The sequence below is a fragment of the Crinia signifera genome, chromosome 3, assembly GCF_055691185.1.
Source record: "Crinia signifera chromosome 3, ASM5569118v1, whole genome shotgun sequence".
Lineage (NCBI taxonomy): Eukaryota > Metazoa > Chordata > Amphibia > Anura > Myobatrachidae > Crinia > Crinia signifera.
In genome coordinates this window covers 325,403,044-325,424,600 of record NC_139219.1, presented here as the reverse complement: position 1 = coordinate 325,424,600, position 21,557 = coordinate 325,403,044, and the positions used below count along the sequence as shown (strand labels likewise).

At 50.1% G+C, this 21,557-nt stretch overlaps 1 protein-coding gene across 4 annotated transcripts in view; it reads right to left on the bottom strand.

Moving 5' to 3' along the window:
- ZNF395 (zinc finger protein 395) overlaps nucleotides 1–20,472 on the bottom strand; it is a 34,409-nt gene extending 13,937 nt beyond the window's left edge. The window contains exons 1-2 of one of the 4 annotated variants that reach the window (XM_083178827.1): nucleotides 20,009–20,472; nucleotides 3,318–3,553 (exon numbers count right to left, since the gene is read on the bottom strand). In XM_083178827.1, coding sequence (XP_083034953.1) covers nucleotides 3,318–3,553; nucleotides 20,009–20,027 — 255 coding nt within the window. In that variant the 5' untranslated portion in view covers nucleotides 20,028–20,472. Of the gene's footprint in view, nucleotides 1–3,317; nucleotides 3,554–11,159; nucleotides 11,567–20,008 lie in introns of those variants that run through there. The other 3 variants (XM_083178830.1, XM_083178828.1, XM_083178829.1) reach the window with 3 other exon arrangements.
- Between the last annotated feature and the right edge of the window lie 1,085 nt (nucleotides 20,473–21,557).

The window sequence follows — 21,557 nt, the reverse complement described above, 5'->3', positions numbered from 1 at the left end:
TCCAAGTGTAACTCCAGACAACTGCAAACGCTCGGCATAGGAAACAACCTCAGCGGCGTAGTCAGTGCAGGATAGTATTAAACGGGCTGTCCGCACATTAGACATGGGGTCCATCCTATTATTTGCGAAGGGTGTAATGGTTCAAACGTTTTTAAAAGTCGGCAATGGCACCCGCTCGCACACCCTTTGCAGGACAGAATTTGCTAACAATTGCTTGCACCCCTATAGAGCAGCGAGCGACTTTTGGTGAATTCCACCCGCTGTAAAGCGCGTCCGGTGCCATAACTATTCACACCCCCGAATAATCCGCGGCTGGGATTGACCCCCATAGTGTAAGTATGGGAGAGTACCGGAGACAAAGGGCTGGAGAGTGTTCATTCTAGACTCCTGCACATTTCAAAACCGGCGCAGTTTTCTTACCAGCCTAGGGGGGCACTCTCTGCTCTGGTAGGTATCTCAACAAGGAGATACAGACCATACTGTGCTGGAAGCATCACATCAGCGACACCACAGGCAGGAAAGAGGAACTGCATGGGTTTTGAAAGGTGCAGGGTGTTAGAGTGAACACTAGCTGTTACGTAATGAGATTATGGGGAGCACAGTACAGTGTGCACGGTGGCCTAGGGTGCTGTAGATCCTTCCAGAGAAATGGGTCTGCTGTAGGAGAGGCGTATTCACATATTACCTGCACGGAGTGATGTACCGCTACATAATGATATACTTACACGTGTATCCGTACAGATACAACACACTATTTTACACGTCAGTCCTTTCAACATAACAGGAGTATAGTTTTACTAATGGTGGCGACATTTGCATCTCCTTTGTATCATCTTTTCCGATTATCATTATTATCATCAAGCTCTTGCAATCGTATAATTACTGTCAGGTGACCTTTTGAAAACACTAATTACCATCTACTACCTCCACATGCGTCTCCTGGAAACCCGCGGAGGAGGTACGGAGGCTACAAATAGCAGTTGGACTCAGCTACCAAACACCTGTTACAACAGATCGCTTGGCGGCACGTGCTCTGCAAAACTAGACCCAGGCCCAATTATATTCAGATCGTTAGCAGACCCATTAACGGCTTTGCGTGGCTAACAACACTGGTGCTGCTCTATTAGGTGGCATCTAGTGGCTGATGGCAGGTACAACACTTTAATCCCCCCCCCCCATAAAGGTGAGGCACAGCTTTAACCTTTTGTTATACAGGATGGGAATGGAGGTAATTAAGATTGGCAAATGCCTGTGTAGTCATGTTCTAGAAGGCTCCGATTTGGGCTAAAAGGGATCCGGCTGCTGAGTAAGAGCTGGCAGGTGTGTAGCCTAGATTTATAGGTACCGTCCGAAATATAATACCTGTTCTGTGCTGCACTGGCTGCCTCGTATGGAGGACGGACCCAGATTCATGGCGCTTTAGTGGCCCTTTACATCCACACTAGTCCACTGGGTCTTTGCTGTGGATTTTTTTTGTGTGTGCGCCCACCCATTCCATATCCTGCCACTCATTACGCTTGTGGGACAAACGTCCGAAAAACATGCTGCCCACTCATATTTTGTAGGCATACATCAGGATTACCCATTTTCTACAAACCCACCTTCTACCCTTGCATGGTTCTGATGTAAGATAGAACAGGCTTGTACAGAGAAAGGAATTTCCTACTCAGCGGTCTAAGGGCCGGATTCTGCATTGATCACAAAAGCAATGTATTTTTCTTATGGGCAAAAACCATGCTGCACTGCAGATGGGGCAGATGTAACATGTGCAGACTGAAATCTAAATTGCAGTGTAAAAATTTACCGTGCACAGAAACAAAATACCTCCTCTAACTCTCTGTACATGTTACATCTGTGCAGTGCAGCATGTGGTTTTGCCGATTAGAGAAAGATTTTGCGGCATTTTCTCAACAGACCAATCCTCCTCCAAGCACTTACTGACTGACATTTTATTTGGGAATAACCATTTCTCCTTTGTTTGTTTCTTCAGACTGCTACTAAGGATGTATATTTCTCGCGTAGTGTCAGGTCACTACCATGACAAGTTTAGTCTCCATTATATATCATAGTTCCAGCTAGGGTTATAAAATTCAACACAAAAACAAAAAACCTTTCCATGGCCCTAATCTTATGCACTTTTAAGTCAATCCCCAAAATAAGACTTTTTATTCTGCAATATTCCCAAATGGAGAGAGTTTTGTTTTTAACAAAAAAATAAAAAAAACAACCACCAATAAATGAAAATGCCATAATGTAGCTAAAGATGTCCAATACTATAAAATACCTTCTTAAACCATTTTTCAAGACTGTATTTTCACTGGGAGGCACTGTGGAAGAGGTGTACTCGGTCACTGCATATATGACCCCTTGCTAGCTGCTAGGGCTGGTCAGACCTAATAAAGAGTACCCAGAGGCTCACCAAATTTCTGTTGTGGTAACGCTGGTGAACTTTTAGCCTGAGCAAACTCAGGGGCACTGTAGGAGATCGGAAGCTGGCGGTGCATGCTGGAACGTTTTGTGCTCCAATATATAAAGTCTCAGGATACCAAAGTCTATCTTATACCATCTCACACGGAACGCCGACACCTCCCCCAGTCACTGCAATTTTGCCTCAATCACTTTACGTCTAGTGATCTAGATCTTTTATTTGGCAGAGATTTATTGCACCATGTTTCTATATATCAAGAAGCAGCAAAATTCTATACATATAATTCACAGAATGTTTGTTAACGCTGCAGAACAGTGGGGGCCAGTAGGAGAGCGGAGGAGCACCCTCATCTGAAACAGGCGGAATAACCTGCTACGTGACTACTGTATCTCTAAGAGTGGGCGGTAAGTCATTAAGGCCACGTGGGATTTGTTTAAGAACCGGATAAGTTCCCAGGACCACCTGTTGGCCACCGTCACTGATGACGACTTAGAGAAGGGATCGGGAACCATTAAGCCGTCCAGCTGTTGTTGAACTACACATCCCAGCATGCCCAGCTATAGTTTCGCTATTTGGCCATGCTAAAACTGTTGCAGGGCATGCTGGGATGCATAGTTTAACTATGAAGTATGAAGAACAGCTGAAGGGCCGACTGTTCCCGATCCGACTTAGAGGATAAAACAAAAGCTTAAAAAAAAAAAAAAAGTTGAACCGCTACAAAATATTTTTTTTTAGCAACCACTGAAAGAAAAGTCCTTCTCAAATACCAGCAGAAATATAGCGTTGTCATGTGATTTTTTTTTTTTACGATTTTGTTTGGAGGCAGAGAATTTACAATCAGCTGACTCCCAAGGAAATCCCCACGTACACAGACACTCTGGGGTCATACCTTTTGGCCAGGGTGCAGCTTGAAGCGGCTGGTCGGGGAATGTGCAGCGAGGCACGTGCTCTCCTCTAGGCACTCTCTGAGGCATCCGCTCTCGAACGTCCCAAGGTGTGCCGCTCCAGCAGGGTCTCCAGGCCCCTCCACCAACATGCCATCCGTGGAGATACTCGGAGTGCCGACTCTGGCGCCGAGCAGTGACCTCTTGCCGAGACGTTTAGACAGTATGCTGGCCATTTTAACTGCAGAACAAAGATACAATTATTATTAGAATACCATATACATTTAGATGTGACCACAGTATTAGAACTTCTATAAGGATCTGAAACGGTCATACAGCGATATGCCCACTAGAGGGCGCTACTTTATTGGAGTCAATGGCTCCTATACTTTGATATATGCGTTTTAGACGTTAGATATATTGCATATGTAGCACATTACACTGAAGTGGGCTATTCTTGCTAACAAGCTGGTCTTTATTTCATCCTCAGACTCCGTTCCCATCTTGCTTCCACATGGAATATTCTTTATTTATTTTGACAGACTAAGCGTTTCCCTCCGCTGCCTTCATACCGATGTAAAACCTACATAGGAAGATTCCTTCACCGGACTTTACCCCTGGCCTTAGAGGTGTAATGTTTGCACATCTTGTCCTAGTCAATGGGGGAAGACCAGACACACGTCAGGGGGAGGGGGCGACTGGCTTTAAACTAGGACACCAAGGAGTCAAAATATGAAGCCACAGTCAGTAACTATTACAGTTGAGAGCGGTTTGTATGGGTAATATTTCAACACTGCCATTTTTCACTGTTCTACAAACACTAGGTGGCGCTATTACCATTCATTCATTGCCAGCATGGCCTGCTGCTTCAAACAGTGGGGCTTATGTACTAGATGACTCCGGTGCATCTTTATGCCGCATTTAGGTCTTCAGGTGTGCCATGGGCGCAGCATCAGCTGCAACATTAAAATTTGCTCCTGTCCTACGGCGGTCGCAGTTTCTGTGTATGGCCTCCTAAGTTGCATCCGCCTCTGAATCAGCCCCATTGTACGGTAGAATAAATGAAACAAACAGCAATGATTGGGTAAGACCAATCGCTGTGTACACAAAAAGCCATGTTTGCAGTAAATCCAATGAAAATAAACCAATTTTTTTTTTTTTTTTACAGATTATAAACACAAAGGTTGATTTTGCATGTGTAGAAAGCAGAACATTCTCGTAGTACGCTGTCCCTTTAAGTAGCAGACGACCGTCACAACTTGTAACAGTCCTAAACATTCCCCAGAAACCTATCACGGAGTGATCTGAAGGCAGGGAGGGGGCGCAATACACAGACTAGTGACATTGCTGCGGCACAATACAGGCTTTGCGCCTCAAGCCTCGTCATCATTGGCACGGTCACTTTAAGAAACCTTCCGCCAGTGTGGACGTGCGGGAACAGACGGGGCCAAAATAGAGGTTCACCCTTAGCTCAGTCGACAAGCGAGGCGTCGGCGGGGTGAAGACACTGGCACACGTTCGTATTGAAACAGAAATCCTGCTTGCACCACGCAGGCTTACCGTCAGCGTGATTACACCCTGGGCAGAGGCCGGCATGTACCCCTGGGCAGACAGGTCAGGCACTTGTTAGACAGTGCAGTAGGCCAGCGGGACAGACATGTGACAGCTGAGCATTCTAAGGGCACAGGAAGGGGAAGAAGAGGTTTTGCAGCAAAACACTGACCTATTTAGTGCTGAGAGGCCGACTGAGAAGTCTGTCAGCCTCGGCCGGCTACGAGTGTAGGGTTAAAGACATGAACGCAGCTGATTCGCACAACAGAAAGTGCTGTTTTATAGACCGGAATTGTGTGTGTGTGTGTGTGTGTCTTCTGTCCTCTGCCGGTCCGGGTGTAAATACCAGAGCGCTAGAGACAAACAGTGCGCCAGCAACACCTACACTGTTAATAGGATTCTCTTTAAAATCGAACTAGATGTTAAATTATAGTCTCAACAAAACAATGTTATACTTGATGTATACAGTGCAACAAGGGTTCCATAATCATTCTATTCCACGGACGGTATAATAGTTAGCATTACCGCCTCACAGCGCTGATTCCCACCATGGTCCTAACTGTGTGGAGTTAGTATATTCTCCCCGTGCTTGCGTGGGTTTCCTCCAGGTACTCCGGTTTCCTCCCACAATCCAAAAATATACAGGCAGGTTAATTGGCACCCAACAAACTTAACCCTAGAATGTCTGTGTGTGCGCGTGTACATGTGGTAGGGAATATAGATTGTAAGCTCCACTGGGGACTGATGTGAATGTTCAACTATACTCTGTACAGCGCTAAGGTATATGTGTGCGCTATATACAGAACTGGTAATAAATAATTCTATGGTGCTGCAGAACCCTTGTGGCACCATCTATAGATTGTAAACTTGCGAGCAGGGCCCTCATACATTTTTAACTGTTTTCAAATACCCAATTTATTGTATCACTGTTTCCAATTGTAAAGTGCAACATAATTTGCTGCACTATATAAGGAACTATTAATAATAATAATAATAATAATAATAATAATATAAAATAAACAATAATAATAAACAATAATAATAATAAGGCCCCAGAGTCCATAGTTGATGGAACAAATGACATAGTAGACATGCAATTAGGGAAAGACGGTTCTAGATGACGTCACAACTTAACTTTGAATCTGGGAAATCAGATTTTTTTTTTTGCCGCAATAATGGGTGCCCAGTGTTGCAATTCAATTGTTTTGGGTGCCCTTTAATTATTGCGCCTTACTAGATCGCGTTTATCCTCTAACACCCAACTTACTAAATGGGTACAATGCGAAAACTGACACCCCCACACAAACCACTTTTCGCTCATTTCAGCCCACCACCTCATGGAGGCGGCAGGACCAAATGTCAGCGCCGGTAGCTCATAGCAACAGATGAATTGCTTGGTCAGGTAACCAGCACTGACCGCTGCCGTGGTAAACAATGAATCCCTCAATAATAATCAAATGTTAAAGGGACACAAACACACGCAGAAACAGGTCAAATAGACAGCAAGATCTGCAGCGCCACCAAGCACAGAGAGGTGACGGAGTCAGCATGAAAGCAGAGAATGGAAGGGTTAGAATGCCAGGCTGTGGGTGTGGCAAGGAGCGGTCCGGACACTGGGCTAACAGAAGGGGTGTGCTGCCAGATAAGGCTGGACGTCGGCAGAGTTTCATAATAATATAAGCAGTCAGGATCCATCATTATAATAAAAATAAAATAAAAAGAAACAACAAATTCGTGTTCCTGACCGGTTTCGGGACTGTTCCGCGAGTGAGGTGAACGTGATATCCACTAGAGACCAAGCTGGAGAGAAGCGGGCACCAACCAAATTATGACCTCCTGGGCAGCCTACCATCCGTAGGTTCAGGTATGCCCTGGCAGAGGTGCCGCTATACCTCTCCCAGGGCATACCTGAAGGTGATTAAGGGACTTTACAGCCACAAGCTTAGCGGAATTCTGCACCACTGTAGTACGGGTGACCCGGGGTAGAACCAGCAACAAGTCCAGGTGCATCAGTTACAGCAGAGGCCGATACCTTATTCCGGAGCGAACAACCTGGCAGCTGCAACCAGCTAATTCGTTGACAACTTAAGATTTCCTGTGCGGAACAGCAACCAACCCACTTCACGTGGATCAAAGAACCTGCCAAGGCATCCCACTCCGTTACAATGATGCCAGATAGGGCCGTATAGCGTCGCAGCTCATCCTGCACTGTACCAGGGGGCATCACACAGTGTTTACCCTGCACTGTAACAACATAACACTGGCCCACAATCTGTAGTGGCATTCCCACTCACAGCTCCAGTCACCTGGATGCAAGGTCTATGAACACACACGTACACGCCCACAGCATGGCAGAGCTCTGGGCACTGCACAACATCACCATGTATCATACACAGTGATACCACCAGGGCAGGTATCATTATGTAACATGCACATACTATGCACAGTGATACCACCATTGCCCGCACAGCATCACTAGATTAGTGAACCCACTAAAATCAGGGCAGGGTGCAGGGGCAGCACGAGTGCTGAGCGGTGTGACTAATAGGGTCCGGACGGCCCCAGCCCCAGACTGGCACCGTGTTTCCTGCGTAAAGTTGCACTTCTGCCACCGCTGCCTGTAACAACCCAGAAAGAGCCCGTCAGTCACTTTGTGGAGAAATCTGCGACACGTCATCGCTGAGGCGCCTTGCTGTATGGTTACAGTGTGACCGTAACCATGGTCATTGCGTACATCTCCAAATCAGATCCCCCTGCACACACAGTGACACCACCAATACAGGCAGGGCTGCGTGCACTCTATATAATATACACAGTGATACCACCAATTAACTCTGCTCCATCCATACTATCCACCCCCATCTCTGTCACCCCTGTCTGTCTGCTCCTCCCCTTTACAATGTAAGCTGTCACAAGCAGGGCCCTCTTCCCTCTGTGCTTTTTCTTCTCTTATTATTTAAACCATCACTGATGGCACCAAATCCTGCCTTTTCTGCCAACCCGATCCTGATTCCAGTGCCATCTGCTGGTTATATACCCAGTACTTGTACTCTATAGTATTCACCTGTAAGTCACCGTTTTGCTTATTCGTTTATGTACTCTGTAATTGGGTGCTGGGAAACCCTTGTGGCGCCATATAAATATACAATCCTAATACAGGCAGAGCTAAACGCAGTAATATCTACACAGTGATACCGCCATTGTGCATTGCACAGTATCACTATATAACATGCACAGTGACACCACCATTTCAGACAGCACTGTATGAATTGCATGGGTTAACTATATAAATGCAGTGACACCACACTGTACAGTATAACTGTATGCACAGTGACACCACCAGTGCCGGCAGAAGTATGTGCACAATACAGTATCACTAAATAACATGCACAGTGACACCACCAGGCCGGCAGAGGTATGTGCATGGTACAGTATAACTAAACAACATGCAGTGACACAACGGTAGTGCAGGGTACAGTATCACTATATAATATGCACAGTGACACCACAAGTGCAGGAAGATCTGCCTGCATTGTGCAGTATTACTATATTACATACTCAGTAACACCACCATTTCAGACAGCACTGTATGAATTGCACAGGATCACTGTATAAATGCACAGTATAACTGTATGCACAGTGACACCACCAGTTCAGGCAAAGGTTTGCACAGCATTACTAAAGAACATGCACAGTGACACCACCAGTCCTGGCAGAGGTGTGTGCACAGTACAGTATCACTAAACAACACGCACAGCGACACCGGCAGTGCATGCAGAGGTATGTGCATGGTACAGTATCACTATGTCATGCACAGTGACACCACCAGTGCCGGCAGAGGTATGTGCATTGTACAGTATTACTATATAACATGCACAGTGACACCACGAGTGCCGGCATGGGTATGTGCATGGTACAGTATCACTATATGTCATGTACAGTGACACCAGCCGTGCCGGCAGAGTTATGTGCACGGTACAGTATCACTATACAGCATGCACAGTGACACCACCAGTGCCGGCAGAGGTTTGTGCATTGTACAGTATTACTATATAACATGCACAGTGACACCACCAGTGCCGGCAGAGGTATGTGCATTGCACAGTATCACTATAGAACATGCACAGTGACAGCACCAGTGCCGGCAGAGGTATGTGCATTGCACAGTATCACTATAGAGCACGCACAGTGACAGCACTAGTGCCGGCAGAGGTATGTGCACGGTACAGTATCACTATATAGCATGCACAGTGACACCACCAGTGCCGGCAGAGGTATGTGTACGGTACAGTATCACTATAGAACACGCACAGTGACAGCACTAGTGCCGGCAGAGGTATGTGCATGGTACAGTATCACTATAGAACACGCACAGTGACAGCACCAGTGCCGGCAGAGGTATGTGCATTGTACAGTATTACTATATAACATGCACAGTGACACCACGAGTGCCGGCAGAGGTATGTGCATTGTACAGTATTACTATATAACATGCACAGTGACACCACGAGTGCCGGCAGAGGTATGTGCATGGTACAGTATCACTATAGAACATGCACAGTGACACCACCAGTGCCGGCAGAGGTATGTGCATTGTACAGTATTACTATAGAACACGCACAGTGACACCACCAGTGCCGGCAGAGGTATGTGCATTGCCCAGTATTACTATAGAACACGCACAGTGACACCACCAGTGCCGGCAGAGGTATGTGCATTGCCCAGTATTACTATAGAACACGCACCGTGACACCACCAGTGCCGGCAGAGGTATGTGCATTGCACAGTATCACTATAGAACATGCACAGTGACAGCACCAGTGCCGGCAGAGGTATGTGCATGGTACAGTATTACTATATAACATGCACAGTGACACCACGAGTGCCGGCAGAGGTATGTGAATAGTACAGTATCACTATAGAGCACGTACAGTGACACCACGAGTGCCGGCAGAGGTCTGTGCATGGTACAGCATCACTATAGAACATGCAGTGACAGCACCAGTGCCGGCAGGGGTATGTGCATTGCACAGTATCACTATAGAGCACGCACAGTGACAGCACCATTGCCGGCAGAGGTATGTGCATTGCACAGTATTACTATAGAGCACGCACAGTGACAGCACCATTGCCGGCAGTGGTATGTGCATTGCACAGTATCACTATAGAGCACGCACAGTGACACCACCAGTGCCGGCAGAGGTATGTGCATTGTACAGTATTACTATATAACATGCACAGTGACACCACGAGTGCCGGCAGAGGTATGTGCATGGCACAGTATCACTATAGAACATGCACAGTGACACCACCAGTGCCGGCAGAGGTATATGCATAGTACAGTATCACTATAGAGCACGTACAGTGACACCACGAGTGCCGGCAGAGGTATGTGCATGGTACAGTATCACTATAGAACATGCACAGTGACACCACCAGTGCCGGCAGAGGTATGTGCATTGCACAGTATCACTATAGAGCACGCACAGTGACAGCACCATAGCCAGCAGAGGTATGTGCATGGTACAGTATCACTATAGAACATGCACAGTGACACCACCAGTGCCGGCAGAGGTATGTGCATTGCACAGTATCACTATAGAGCACGCACAGTGACAGCACCATAGCCGGCAGAGGTATGTGCATTGCACAGTATCACTATAGAACATGCACAGTGACACCACCAGTGCCGGCAGAGGTATGTGCATTGCACAGTATCACTATAGAGCACGCACAGTGACACCACCAGTGCCGGCAGAGGTATGTGCATGGCACAGTATCACTATAGAACATGCACAGTGACACCACCAGTGCCGGCAGAGGTATGTGCACGGTACAGTATCACTATAGAGCACGCACAGTGACACCACCAGTGCCGGCAGAGGTATGTGCATTGTACAGTATCACTATAGAACATGCACAGTGACAGCACCAGTGCCGGCAGACGGCGAGTACCGGGTCACTGTGGGACGGGTGCAGGGACTGGGTGGGTGTGTCTGTGCCGGCTCTGGCAGCACAGGAGGGGGGTGTGAGCAGACGCGGGAAGGGGGGGGGGGGGGGGTACACGGAGCATTTGCAGCAAATGTGGAATAACCCATAATAAACAAACACCCGACCCTGCCATAGGGGACCAGTGCGTGTGCCAGGGCCGTGCCCGCAGAATGCCCCCTCCTGCCCCCGCACCATGCACGCACCCGGGGTAACCGGCCTGCACCCCCGATGCCCCTGCACCCGTGTCACGTCCCCCGCCGGTGCCCCCTCCCCGCAGGACGGGCATGCACGGCTCCCACGCTTACCTGACCCGTGCAGACGGTATGAGCCGCAGTAGCAGCGCTCCCCGGGCTGTCCGCTCCCCCCGGGCCGCGCCTCCTCCTCCTCTCTCCCAGCCCCGCGGAGAGCGCACAATCCCGTGCTGGATCCTGGCCCCGGCCGCCGCCCGCACTGGCCTGATAGCGCCCGCCGGGTAACGATGTGAGCCTCGGCCGCTGCTCGGACCCGTGGATGAGGGTGTGGGCGGCTGCGGCTGGCGGAGGTGGGTGTCGGGAGCCGGGCGGCTGGCTGCTCCTGTGCCGGGTTTTCCGGCTAGCTGTCAGTGTGGCCGGGCCGCTCCCCCTCCCCCTGCTGCTGCTGCTGCTGCCGGCCGCCGGGTGGGTGAGACGCGGCTCCTACTTGTAAACAAGCTCCCCACATGCTCAGCCCTCCGCCTGCCATTGGCTGCCCGGCTGCCAGCGGCGCACACCCACCAGCCGCAGCCTCGTACTACAGCATATACGGCACTGTATATAACGCGCACACACTACAGTATATACTGTACCTGCATATACAACAACCAGTTACAGCCTCGTACTACAGAATATACGGCACACTGTATATAACGCACACACTACAGTATATACTGTATCTGCATATACAACCACCAGTTGCAGCCTCGTACTACAGAATATATGGCACACTGTATATAACGCGCGCACACTACAGTATATACTGTACCTGCGTATACAACCACCAGTTACAGCCTCGTACTACAGAATATACGGCACGCTGTATATAACGCGCGCACACTACAGTATATACTGTACCTGCGTATACACCCACCAGCCGCAGCCTCGTACTACAGGATATACGGCACTGTATATAACGCGCACACACTACAGTATATACTGTACTTGCGTATACAACCACCAGTTGCAGCCTCGTACTACAGAATATACGGCACGCTGTATATAACGCGCACACACTACAGTATATACTGTACCTGCATATACAACCACCAGTCGCAGCCTCGTACTACAGAATATACGGCACGCTGTATATAACGCGCACACACTACAGTATATACTGTACCTGCATATACATCCACCAGTCACAGCCTCGTACTACAGAATATACGGCACGCTGTATATAACGCGCACACACTACAGTATATACTGTACCTGCATATACAACCACCGGTCGCAGCCCTGTACTACAGAATATACGGCACGCTGTATAACGCGCACACACTACAGTATATACTGTACCTGCATATACAACCACCAACCGCAGCCTCGTACTACAGGATATACGGCACTGTATATAACGCACACACTACAGTATATACTGTACCTGCATATACAACCACCAGTTACAGCCTCGTACTACAAAATATACGGCACACTGTATATAACGCGCACACACTACAGTATATACTGTACCTGCATATACAACCACCAGTTACAGCCTCGTACTACAGGATATACGGCACGCTGTATATAACGCACACACACACTACAGTATATACTGTACCTGCATATACAACCACCAGTCACAGCCTCGTACTACAGAATATACGGCACACTGTATATAACGCGCGCACACTACAGTATATACTGTACCTGCATATACAACCACCAGTCGCAGCCTCGTACTACAGAATATACGGCACACTGTATATAACGTGCGCACACTACAGTATATACTGTACCTGCATATACAACCACCAGTTACAGCCTCGTACTACAGAATATACGGCACACTGTATATAACGCGCACACACTACAGTATATACTGTACCTGCATATACAACCACCGGTCGCAGCCCTGTACTACAGAATATACGGTTCACTGTATATAACGCGCACACACTACAGTATATACTGTACCTGCATATACAACCACCAGTTACAGCCTCGTACTACAGAATATACTGCACCCTGTATATAACGTGCACACACTACAGTATATACTGTACCTGCATATACAACCACCAGTCGCAGCCTCGTACTACAGAATATACGTCACACTGTATATAACGCGCACACACTACAGTATATACTGTACCTGCGTATACAACCACCAGTCGCAGCCTCGTACTACAGAATATACGGCACACTGTATATAACGCGCACACACTACAGTATATACTGTACCTGCATATACAACCACCAGTCGCAGCCTCATACTACAGAATATACGGCACACTGTATATAACGCGCGCACACTACAGTATATACTGTACCTGCATATACAACCACCAGTCGCAGCCTCGTACTACAGAATATACGGCACACTGTATATAACGCGCACACACTACAGTATATACTGTACCTGCATATACAACCACCAGTCACAGCCTCGTACTACAGAATATACGTCACACTGTATATAACGCGCAAACACTACAGTATATACTGTACCTGCGTATACAACCACCAGTCGCAGCCTCGTACTACAGAATATACGGCACACTGTACATAACGCGTACACACTACAGTATATACTGTACCTGCATATACAACCACCAGTCGCAGCCTCGTACTACAGAATATACGGCACACTGTATATAACGCGCGCACACTACAGTATATACTGTACCTGCATATACAACCACCAGTCGCAGCCTCGTACTACAGAATATACGGCACACTGTATATAACGCGCACACACTACAGTATATACTGTACCTGCATATACAACCACCAGTCACAGCCTCGTACTACAGAATATACGGCACTGTATATAACGCGCACACACTACAGTATTTACTGTACCTGCATATACAACCACCAGTCGCAGCCCTGTACTACAGAATATACGGTTCACTGTATATAACTCGCACACACTACAGTATATACTGTACCTACATATACACCCACCAGACAGGGGCAGCGCCTCCTACTCACGCTGTATACTGTACCCACATATACACCCACTAGACAGGGGCAGCGCATCCTACTCACGGTGTATACTGTACCTACATATACACCCACCAGACGGGGACAGTGCCTCCTACTCACGCTGTATACTGTACCCACATATACACCCACCAGACGGGGGCAGCGCCTCCTACTCACGCTGTATACTGTACCCACATATACACCCACCAGACGGGGGCAGCGCCTCCTACTCGCGCTGTATACTGTACACACATATACACCCACCAGATGGGGCAGCGCCTCCGACTCACGGTGTATACTGTACATACATATACACCCACCAGACGGGGGCTGCACCTCCGACTCACGGTGTATACTGTACATACATATACACCCACCAGACGGGGGCAGCACCTCCGACTCACGGTGTATACTGTACATACATATACACCCACCAGACGGGGGCTGCACCTCCGACTCACGGTGTATACTGTACATACATATACACCCACCAGACGGGGGCAGCGTGTCCTACTCACGCTGTATACTGTACCTACATATACACCCACCAGTCGGGGGGCAGCGCCTCCTACTCACAGTGTATACTGTACATACATATACACCCACCAGTCGGGGGCAGCGTGTCCCACTCACGGTGTATACTGTACCTACATATACACCCACCAGACAGGGGCAGCGCCTCCTACTCACGGTGTATACTGTACCTACATATACACCCACCAGACGGGGGCAGCGCCTCCTACTCACGGTGTATACTGTACCTACATATACATCCACCAGACGGGGCTGCGCCTCCTACTACGGCGTATACTGTACCCAAATATACACTCAGCAGATGGGGGCTGCGCCTCCTACTAAGGCGTATACTGTACCCAAATATACACTCAGCAGACGGAGACCACGCTTCCTGCTCACGGTGTATACTGTACAAACATATACACCCACCAGAAGGGGGCAGCGCCACCTACTCACGGTGTATACCGTATATACATATAAACCCACCAGACGGGGGCTGCGCCTCCTACTCACGGTGTATACTGTACACACATATACACCCACCAGACGGGGGCTGCACCACCGACTCATGGTGTATACTGTACATACATATACACCCACCAGACGGGGGCAGCGTGTCCTACTCACGGTGTAGACTGTACCTACATATACACCCACCAGACGGGGGCAGCGCCTCCTACTCACGGTGTATACTGTACCTACATATACATCCACCAGACGGGGGCAGCGCCTCCTACTCACGGTGTATACTGTACAGACATATACACCCACCAGACGGGGGCAGCACTTCCTACTCACGGTGTATACTGTACCTACATATACACCCACCAGACGGGGGCAGCGTGTCCTACTCACGGTGTATACTGTACCTACATATACACCCACCAGACGGGGGCAGCGTGTCCTACTCACGCTGTATACTCTACAGACATATACACCCACCAGACGGGGGCTGCGCCTCCTACTATGGCATATACTGTACCTACATATACACCCACCAGACGGGGGCAGCGTGTCCTACTCACGGTGTATACCGTACATAAATATAAACCCACCAGACGGGGGCTGCGCCTCCTACTCACGGTGTATACTGTACCTACATATACACCCACCAGACGGGGGCAGCGCCTCCTACTCGCGCTGTATACCGTACATACATATACACCCACCAGACGGGGGCTGCACCTCCGACTCACGGTGTATACTGTACATACATATACACCCACCAGACGGGGGCAGCGTGTCCTACTCACGCTGTATACTGTACCTACATATACAACCACTAGACAGGGGCAGCGCCTCCTACTCACGGTGTATACTGTACATACATATACACCCACCAGACGGGTGCAGCGCCTCCTACTCATGGTGTATACTGTACATACATATACACCCACCAGACGGGTGCAGCGCCTCCTACTCATGGTGTATACTGTACATACATATACACCCACCAGACGGGTGCAGCGCCTCCTACTCACGGTGTATACTGTACCTACATATACACCCACCAGACGGGGGCAGCGCCTCCTACTCACGGTGTATACTGTACAGACATATACACCCACCAGACGGGGGCAGCGCCTCCTACTCACGGTGTATACTGTACAGACATATACACCCACCAGACGGGGGCTGCGCCTCCTACTCACAGTGTATACTGTACAGACATATACACCCACCAGATGGGGGCAGCGCCTCCTACTTACGGTGTATACTGTACAGACATATACCCACCAGACGGGGGCAGCGCCTCCTACTCACGGTGTATACTGTACAGACATATACACCCACCAGATGGGGGCAGCGCCTCCTACTCACGGTGTATACTGTACCTACATATACACCCACCAGACGGGGGCAGCGCCTCCTACTCACGGTGTATACTGTACCTACATATACACCCACCAGACGGGGACAGCGCCTCCTACTCACGGTGTATACTGTACCTACATATACACCCACCAGACGGGGACAGCGCCTCCTACTCACGGAGTATACTGTACCTACATATACACCCACCAGACGGGGGCAGCGCCTCCTACTCACGGTGTATACTGTACACACATATACACCCACCAGACGGGGGCAGCGCCTCCTACTCACGGCGTATACTGTACAGACATATACACCCACGCACTATTGAGGCACTATGAGAGGACAGTTGATGCAGGATTGGAGTTGTGAGGAAACGGTTTATTACCGAGGTGTGAGGCACTATGTTATATTCAGGTGAGAGTGGTGTACAGGCTGATGCGAGGCATTGGTGGGTGAAGTGAGCTGTTCATGAACTTAGTACATTTCTCCCTGAGGCACTGACATATAGGTGGGTGAAGGGAGGTATGAGGCACTAGGTGGGTGAAGGGAGGTGGGCAGGGAAGTATGAGGCACTAGGTTATAGGATGGACGAAGCCTAGTGTGAGGCACTAGGCTAGATGGGCAGGGAGGATATGAGGCAATAGGAGGGTGATGGGAGAGGAAGATCGGAAGAAGCTACCGCGCATGACTACAACTTATATAGCGGGCGCATGCGCAGTAAACAAAAACAATGACGTGGCCGGACATCGCGTCAGAGTGCCACAACGCACAGTCAACGTGGAAGAAGAAAATGTAGAGTATAAGAAGTAAAAATATTAAAGGTGCGGAAAGGGAGTGAAAAAAGGGCGATAAAATGTGCTTGTCCCCTATGTGTGTAATGTTTATGTGAACCAATTTGACAATATTTGGTAACTTTGTTAGTTGTGCGCCATTCTCTAGTCGCATAAGAAATTTTAAATCGAAATTGGTACATAGCCATTTCATTAACAAAAGTGACAACAGAGCATTGGTGGATGGCTCCCTCAACAACCGAAGATTGGATACCTCCCCATACTTACCTCATCCCCTGATGTCCACAGCGCCCTTCAGGATCCTCTTCAGTGGCATCTGTGGTCCTAAGAGTTACATCACCGGCGCACAATGCACTCCTCGGACCGGAGACGCCGCTGAAGAGGATTCTGAAGGCCGTTGGGGGACACCGCGGACCATTGGGTCACCACCATTTGACCAGGTAAGTATGGGGGGAAAAAAATATTCCAAAATCCAGAAAAATCCCTTATACAACATGCTCGTGGTCCCGAGTATTTTGGATAAGGGATACTCAACCAGTATTAAGTTTTTCTCTACACATATATGCATCTATAGGGGTCATCATGACATTAGGAAGTCAGATGAGGCTAGCAGTTGACGCACGTCCTATGCGCTGTCAGGAAGGCTCACAAACACGGTGCACGCACCAATCCAAAATACCGGCAGTATAAATATTGAACAGTGGCAGGATACGAAGATCTTTATGAAGCTGCTGACACTGACGACAGGCGGAGACACGCGTAAATATATTCAATAACCGGAATACTCGAATCCTTACTGACTGGACCTCATATATAATCTACACCAGGCATGTCCAAACTGCGGCCCTCCAACTGTTGTGAAACTACACATCCCAGCATGCCTTGCAATAGTTTCAGCTCTCGAGGACTGGAGTTGGGTTACCCTGGACGCTGGGGATAGCTGCACCATAGGATGAGCACCATAGCTGAGAGACAAGTGGTGGGATTCTATATTAAGCCTAAATCATCAATAGAGGTACCGGTTATAGGTTGTATGTCAGGCCAGACTCCAGCATCGGAGAGGAGTACTCTGTGCATGGGTTTATTAACTATTGGGGCCTACACATGTAGCGATTTAGGCATTTTCTCAAGGCCCATACACACTGGGCGATGTTACCTAGAGCAGTGGTAGCCAACTCCAGTCCTCGACAGCTACCAACAGTTCACATTTTCCAGACAACCCAGCTGCACAGGTGCACTCATTACTGACAGACACAATATAAAAGATCCACAGGTGGAGATAATTACTTCACTTGGGATTCTGTGAGGAGACCTGCAAAACGTGAACTGTTGGTAGCTCTCGAGGACTGGAGTTGGTTCCCCCAGGCCTAGAGTGTATGGTGCCCGATGATGGGGAAAATCGCTGGGCTGACAAATGCTCAGTGCATACACCATGACCGGTTTCCCTGGGGGTGGACGGCTTTCCATAGCAGGACACTATGGAAAGCCGTCCACTTCCTCACTCCTCTGCTGGTAATACCAGCGGATGAGTGTCGGCCAGCAGCGATGACGCGGCAGCGCGCACACCTCTCATCGCTGCCAGTACACATGATTAAACGGAGCGTCTTTCAGGTGAAAGTCGACCAGTGTGTGCAGGGCTTTAGCGATCTCAGAAGATCGGTGACACATCGCTGAGCATTCTGAACAACCTAGCATCGCTCAGGACACTTCATCTCCCCCCATGTGTAGCTAATAACCTGGATGGTTTCCTATTGCTTTGCATTTAGCTATAGGACAGAGACTGCTGCCGATTGCATTTGTACTAATTATATGCAAATAGAGAATGGCCACACCACTAACAAAGCATCAGAGACCCAAACCGCAAAATCTCCCTGTGTGTAGGCCCCATCAGTGTGCATTATGGGGATCTAGACTGTGGGAAATCTCCTACACTGAATTGCTTAGAACACATCTCTTGCTCAAATCTCCCTGTGTGTATGCCCCATTATTCATAATGACACACACATATACAGTGCACCGCAGATATTTTGTATGAATACCCTCTCCCACTTCACACTCACTTTGTGCATTGACCCCCAGCCCCACCGTGCATTACCCGTGACCCCACTACCACCGTGCAGTACCCCCAACCCCCCCGTGCCTTACCCGTAGCCCCACTCACTCTGTGCGTTGACCCCCAGCCCCACCGTGCAGTACCCCCATCCTCACTCCCACCGTGCAGTACCCCCAGCCCCACTCACTCTGTGCATTGACCCCCAGCCCCACTTACTCTGTGCAGTACCCCCAGTCCCACTCCCACCGTGCATTACCCATAGCCCCACTCCCACCGTGCAGTACCACCAGCCCCACTCCCACCGTGCAGTACCCCCAGTCCCACTCCCACTGTGCAGTACCCCCAGCCTCACTCACTCTGTGCAGCCATTGACCCCCAGCCCCACCGTGCAGTACCCCCAGCCCCACCGCGCAGTACCCCCACTCCCACCGTGCAGTACCCCCAGTCCCACTCCCACCGCGCAGTACCCCCAGTCCCACCGCGCAGTACCCCTAGTCCCACTCCCACCGCGCAGTACCCCCAGTCCCACTCCCACCTTGCAGTACCGCCAGCCCCACCGTGCAGTACCCCCAGCCCCACTCCCACCGTGCAGTACCCCCAGCCACACTCCCACCATGCAGTACCCCCAGCCCCACTCCCACCGTGCAGTACCCCCAGCCGCACTCCCACCGTGCAGTACCCCCAGCCCCACTCCCACCGTGCAGTACCCCCAGCCCCACTCCCACCGTGCAGTACCACCAGCCCCACTTCCACCGTGCAGTACCCCCAGCCCCACTCCCACCGTGCAGTACCTACCCCCAGCCGGTACTCACACTGCACACATGAGCGCATAATATCCCCAGCTAGCACTGCTCACCCTGGATGTCACAGGCGCCTCAGGGACTGTCAGAGAGTGAGTGACAGCTCAGCATAGGCAGAGGTTCTGCAGCAGCAGTGACACGTGGTGTTGGGGGGGGGGGATGATAGACTGGACTGTGTAGCCCCGGTATCCCCCTGGTCACTGGGTACTGTGCGGCGCAGGCGCAGTGGCGGCAGGTGGGTGTGTGGCACGGACCTCGTGCATTTGTTATGGAAACAAGCACTGGACTGGGGGGGACCCCGCCACCTCCCCGGCAGCACTGGGGGGAACCCCCGCCACACCTCCTCCCTAATACAGTGACTGGCAGGCAGGTTTGTGTGTGCCCCCCCCCCCCCAGTGCATAGCCGCCCGCCCGGGGGAGGGGCAGTGGGCGGGTGCAGCCTGAAGCCGGTATATGCCGGCCGCTGTCTGTCTACGTGCAGGCATCCACGTGAGGGAGGGGCCCTGGGGCGCCGGGTGTGACACCCCCCAGTATGTGCAGGACTCGGAGCGTGACACGTGGAATGCCGGGCAAGACGTAATGGCACATCCAGCGCAGCATAATATAGTGTCCAGCGCAGCATAATACCCTGCATCATTGAGGCCCTTATTCTGGTTGGTGCGGCCGGAGCCGCACACGGTGCTCCGGCCGCACAAACCAATCCCCGCCCACGAGACGGATCGCCACGGCCGTCCGTACACGGACGGCTGGCGATCCGCATAAAAATGGTGGGGCGTACGCCTCCACCATGGTGGGAGCTGCCCCCTGCATTCGATGGTCGTCGACCATCGAAGGCAGGGCCGCACGCCACAGCAGCTCCCGCAAGCTGAGACCACACGGACAATCGTCCGTGTGATAGCTTGTATGGGGGCTGAGAGCTGACATCCGGCGACGTCAGCTTTCCGCCCCCATCAGTGGCGTCATACCCTGATTAGCATGCATACGCCCCGCGTTTGCATGGGAACGCCCATGAAACGCGGGGCGTATACATAGGGAAATGAGGGTATGAAGCCCCTCACGCCCCTATACGCCCCCTTTGCGGCGGACGAAATACGTCTGCGGCGAATGGGGCTGCACATGCGCAGATTGACCTCTGCGCATGTGCAGACTAAAAACATCGGCGGTACGGCCGCACGCGGGCCGTACCGTCCGATTCAGAATAAGGGCCATAGTGTCCAGCGCAGCATAATAATATCCCGCACATAGCATCCAGCGCAGCATAATACCCTGCATATAGCGTCCAGCGCAGCATAATACCCTGCATATAGCATCCAGCGCAGCATAATACCCTGCATATAGCATCCAGCGCAGCATAATATAGTGTCCAGCGCAGAATAATAATAACCCGCATATAGCATCCAGCGCAGCATAATATAGTGTCCAGCGCAGCATAATACCCTGCATATAGCATCCAGCGCAGCGTAATATAGTGTCCAGCGCAGCATTATAATACCCTGCATATAGCATCCAGCGCAGCATAATAATACCCTGCATATAGCGTCCAGCGCAGCATAATAATAAC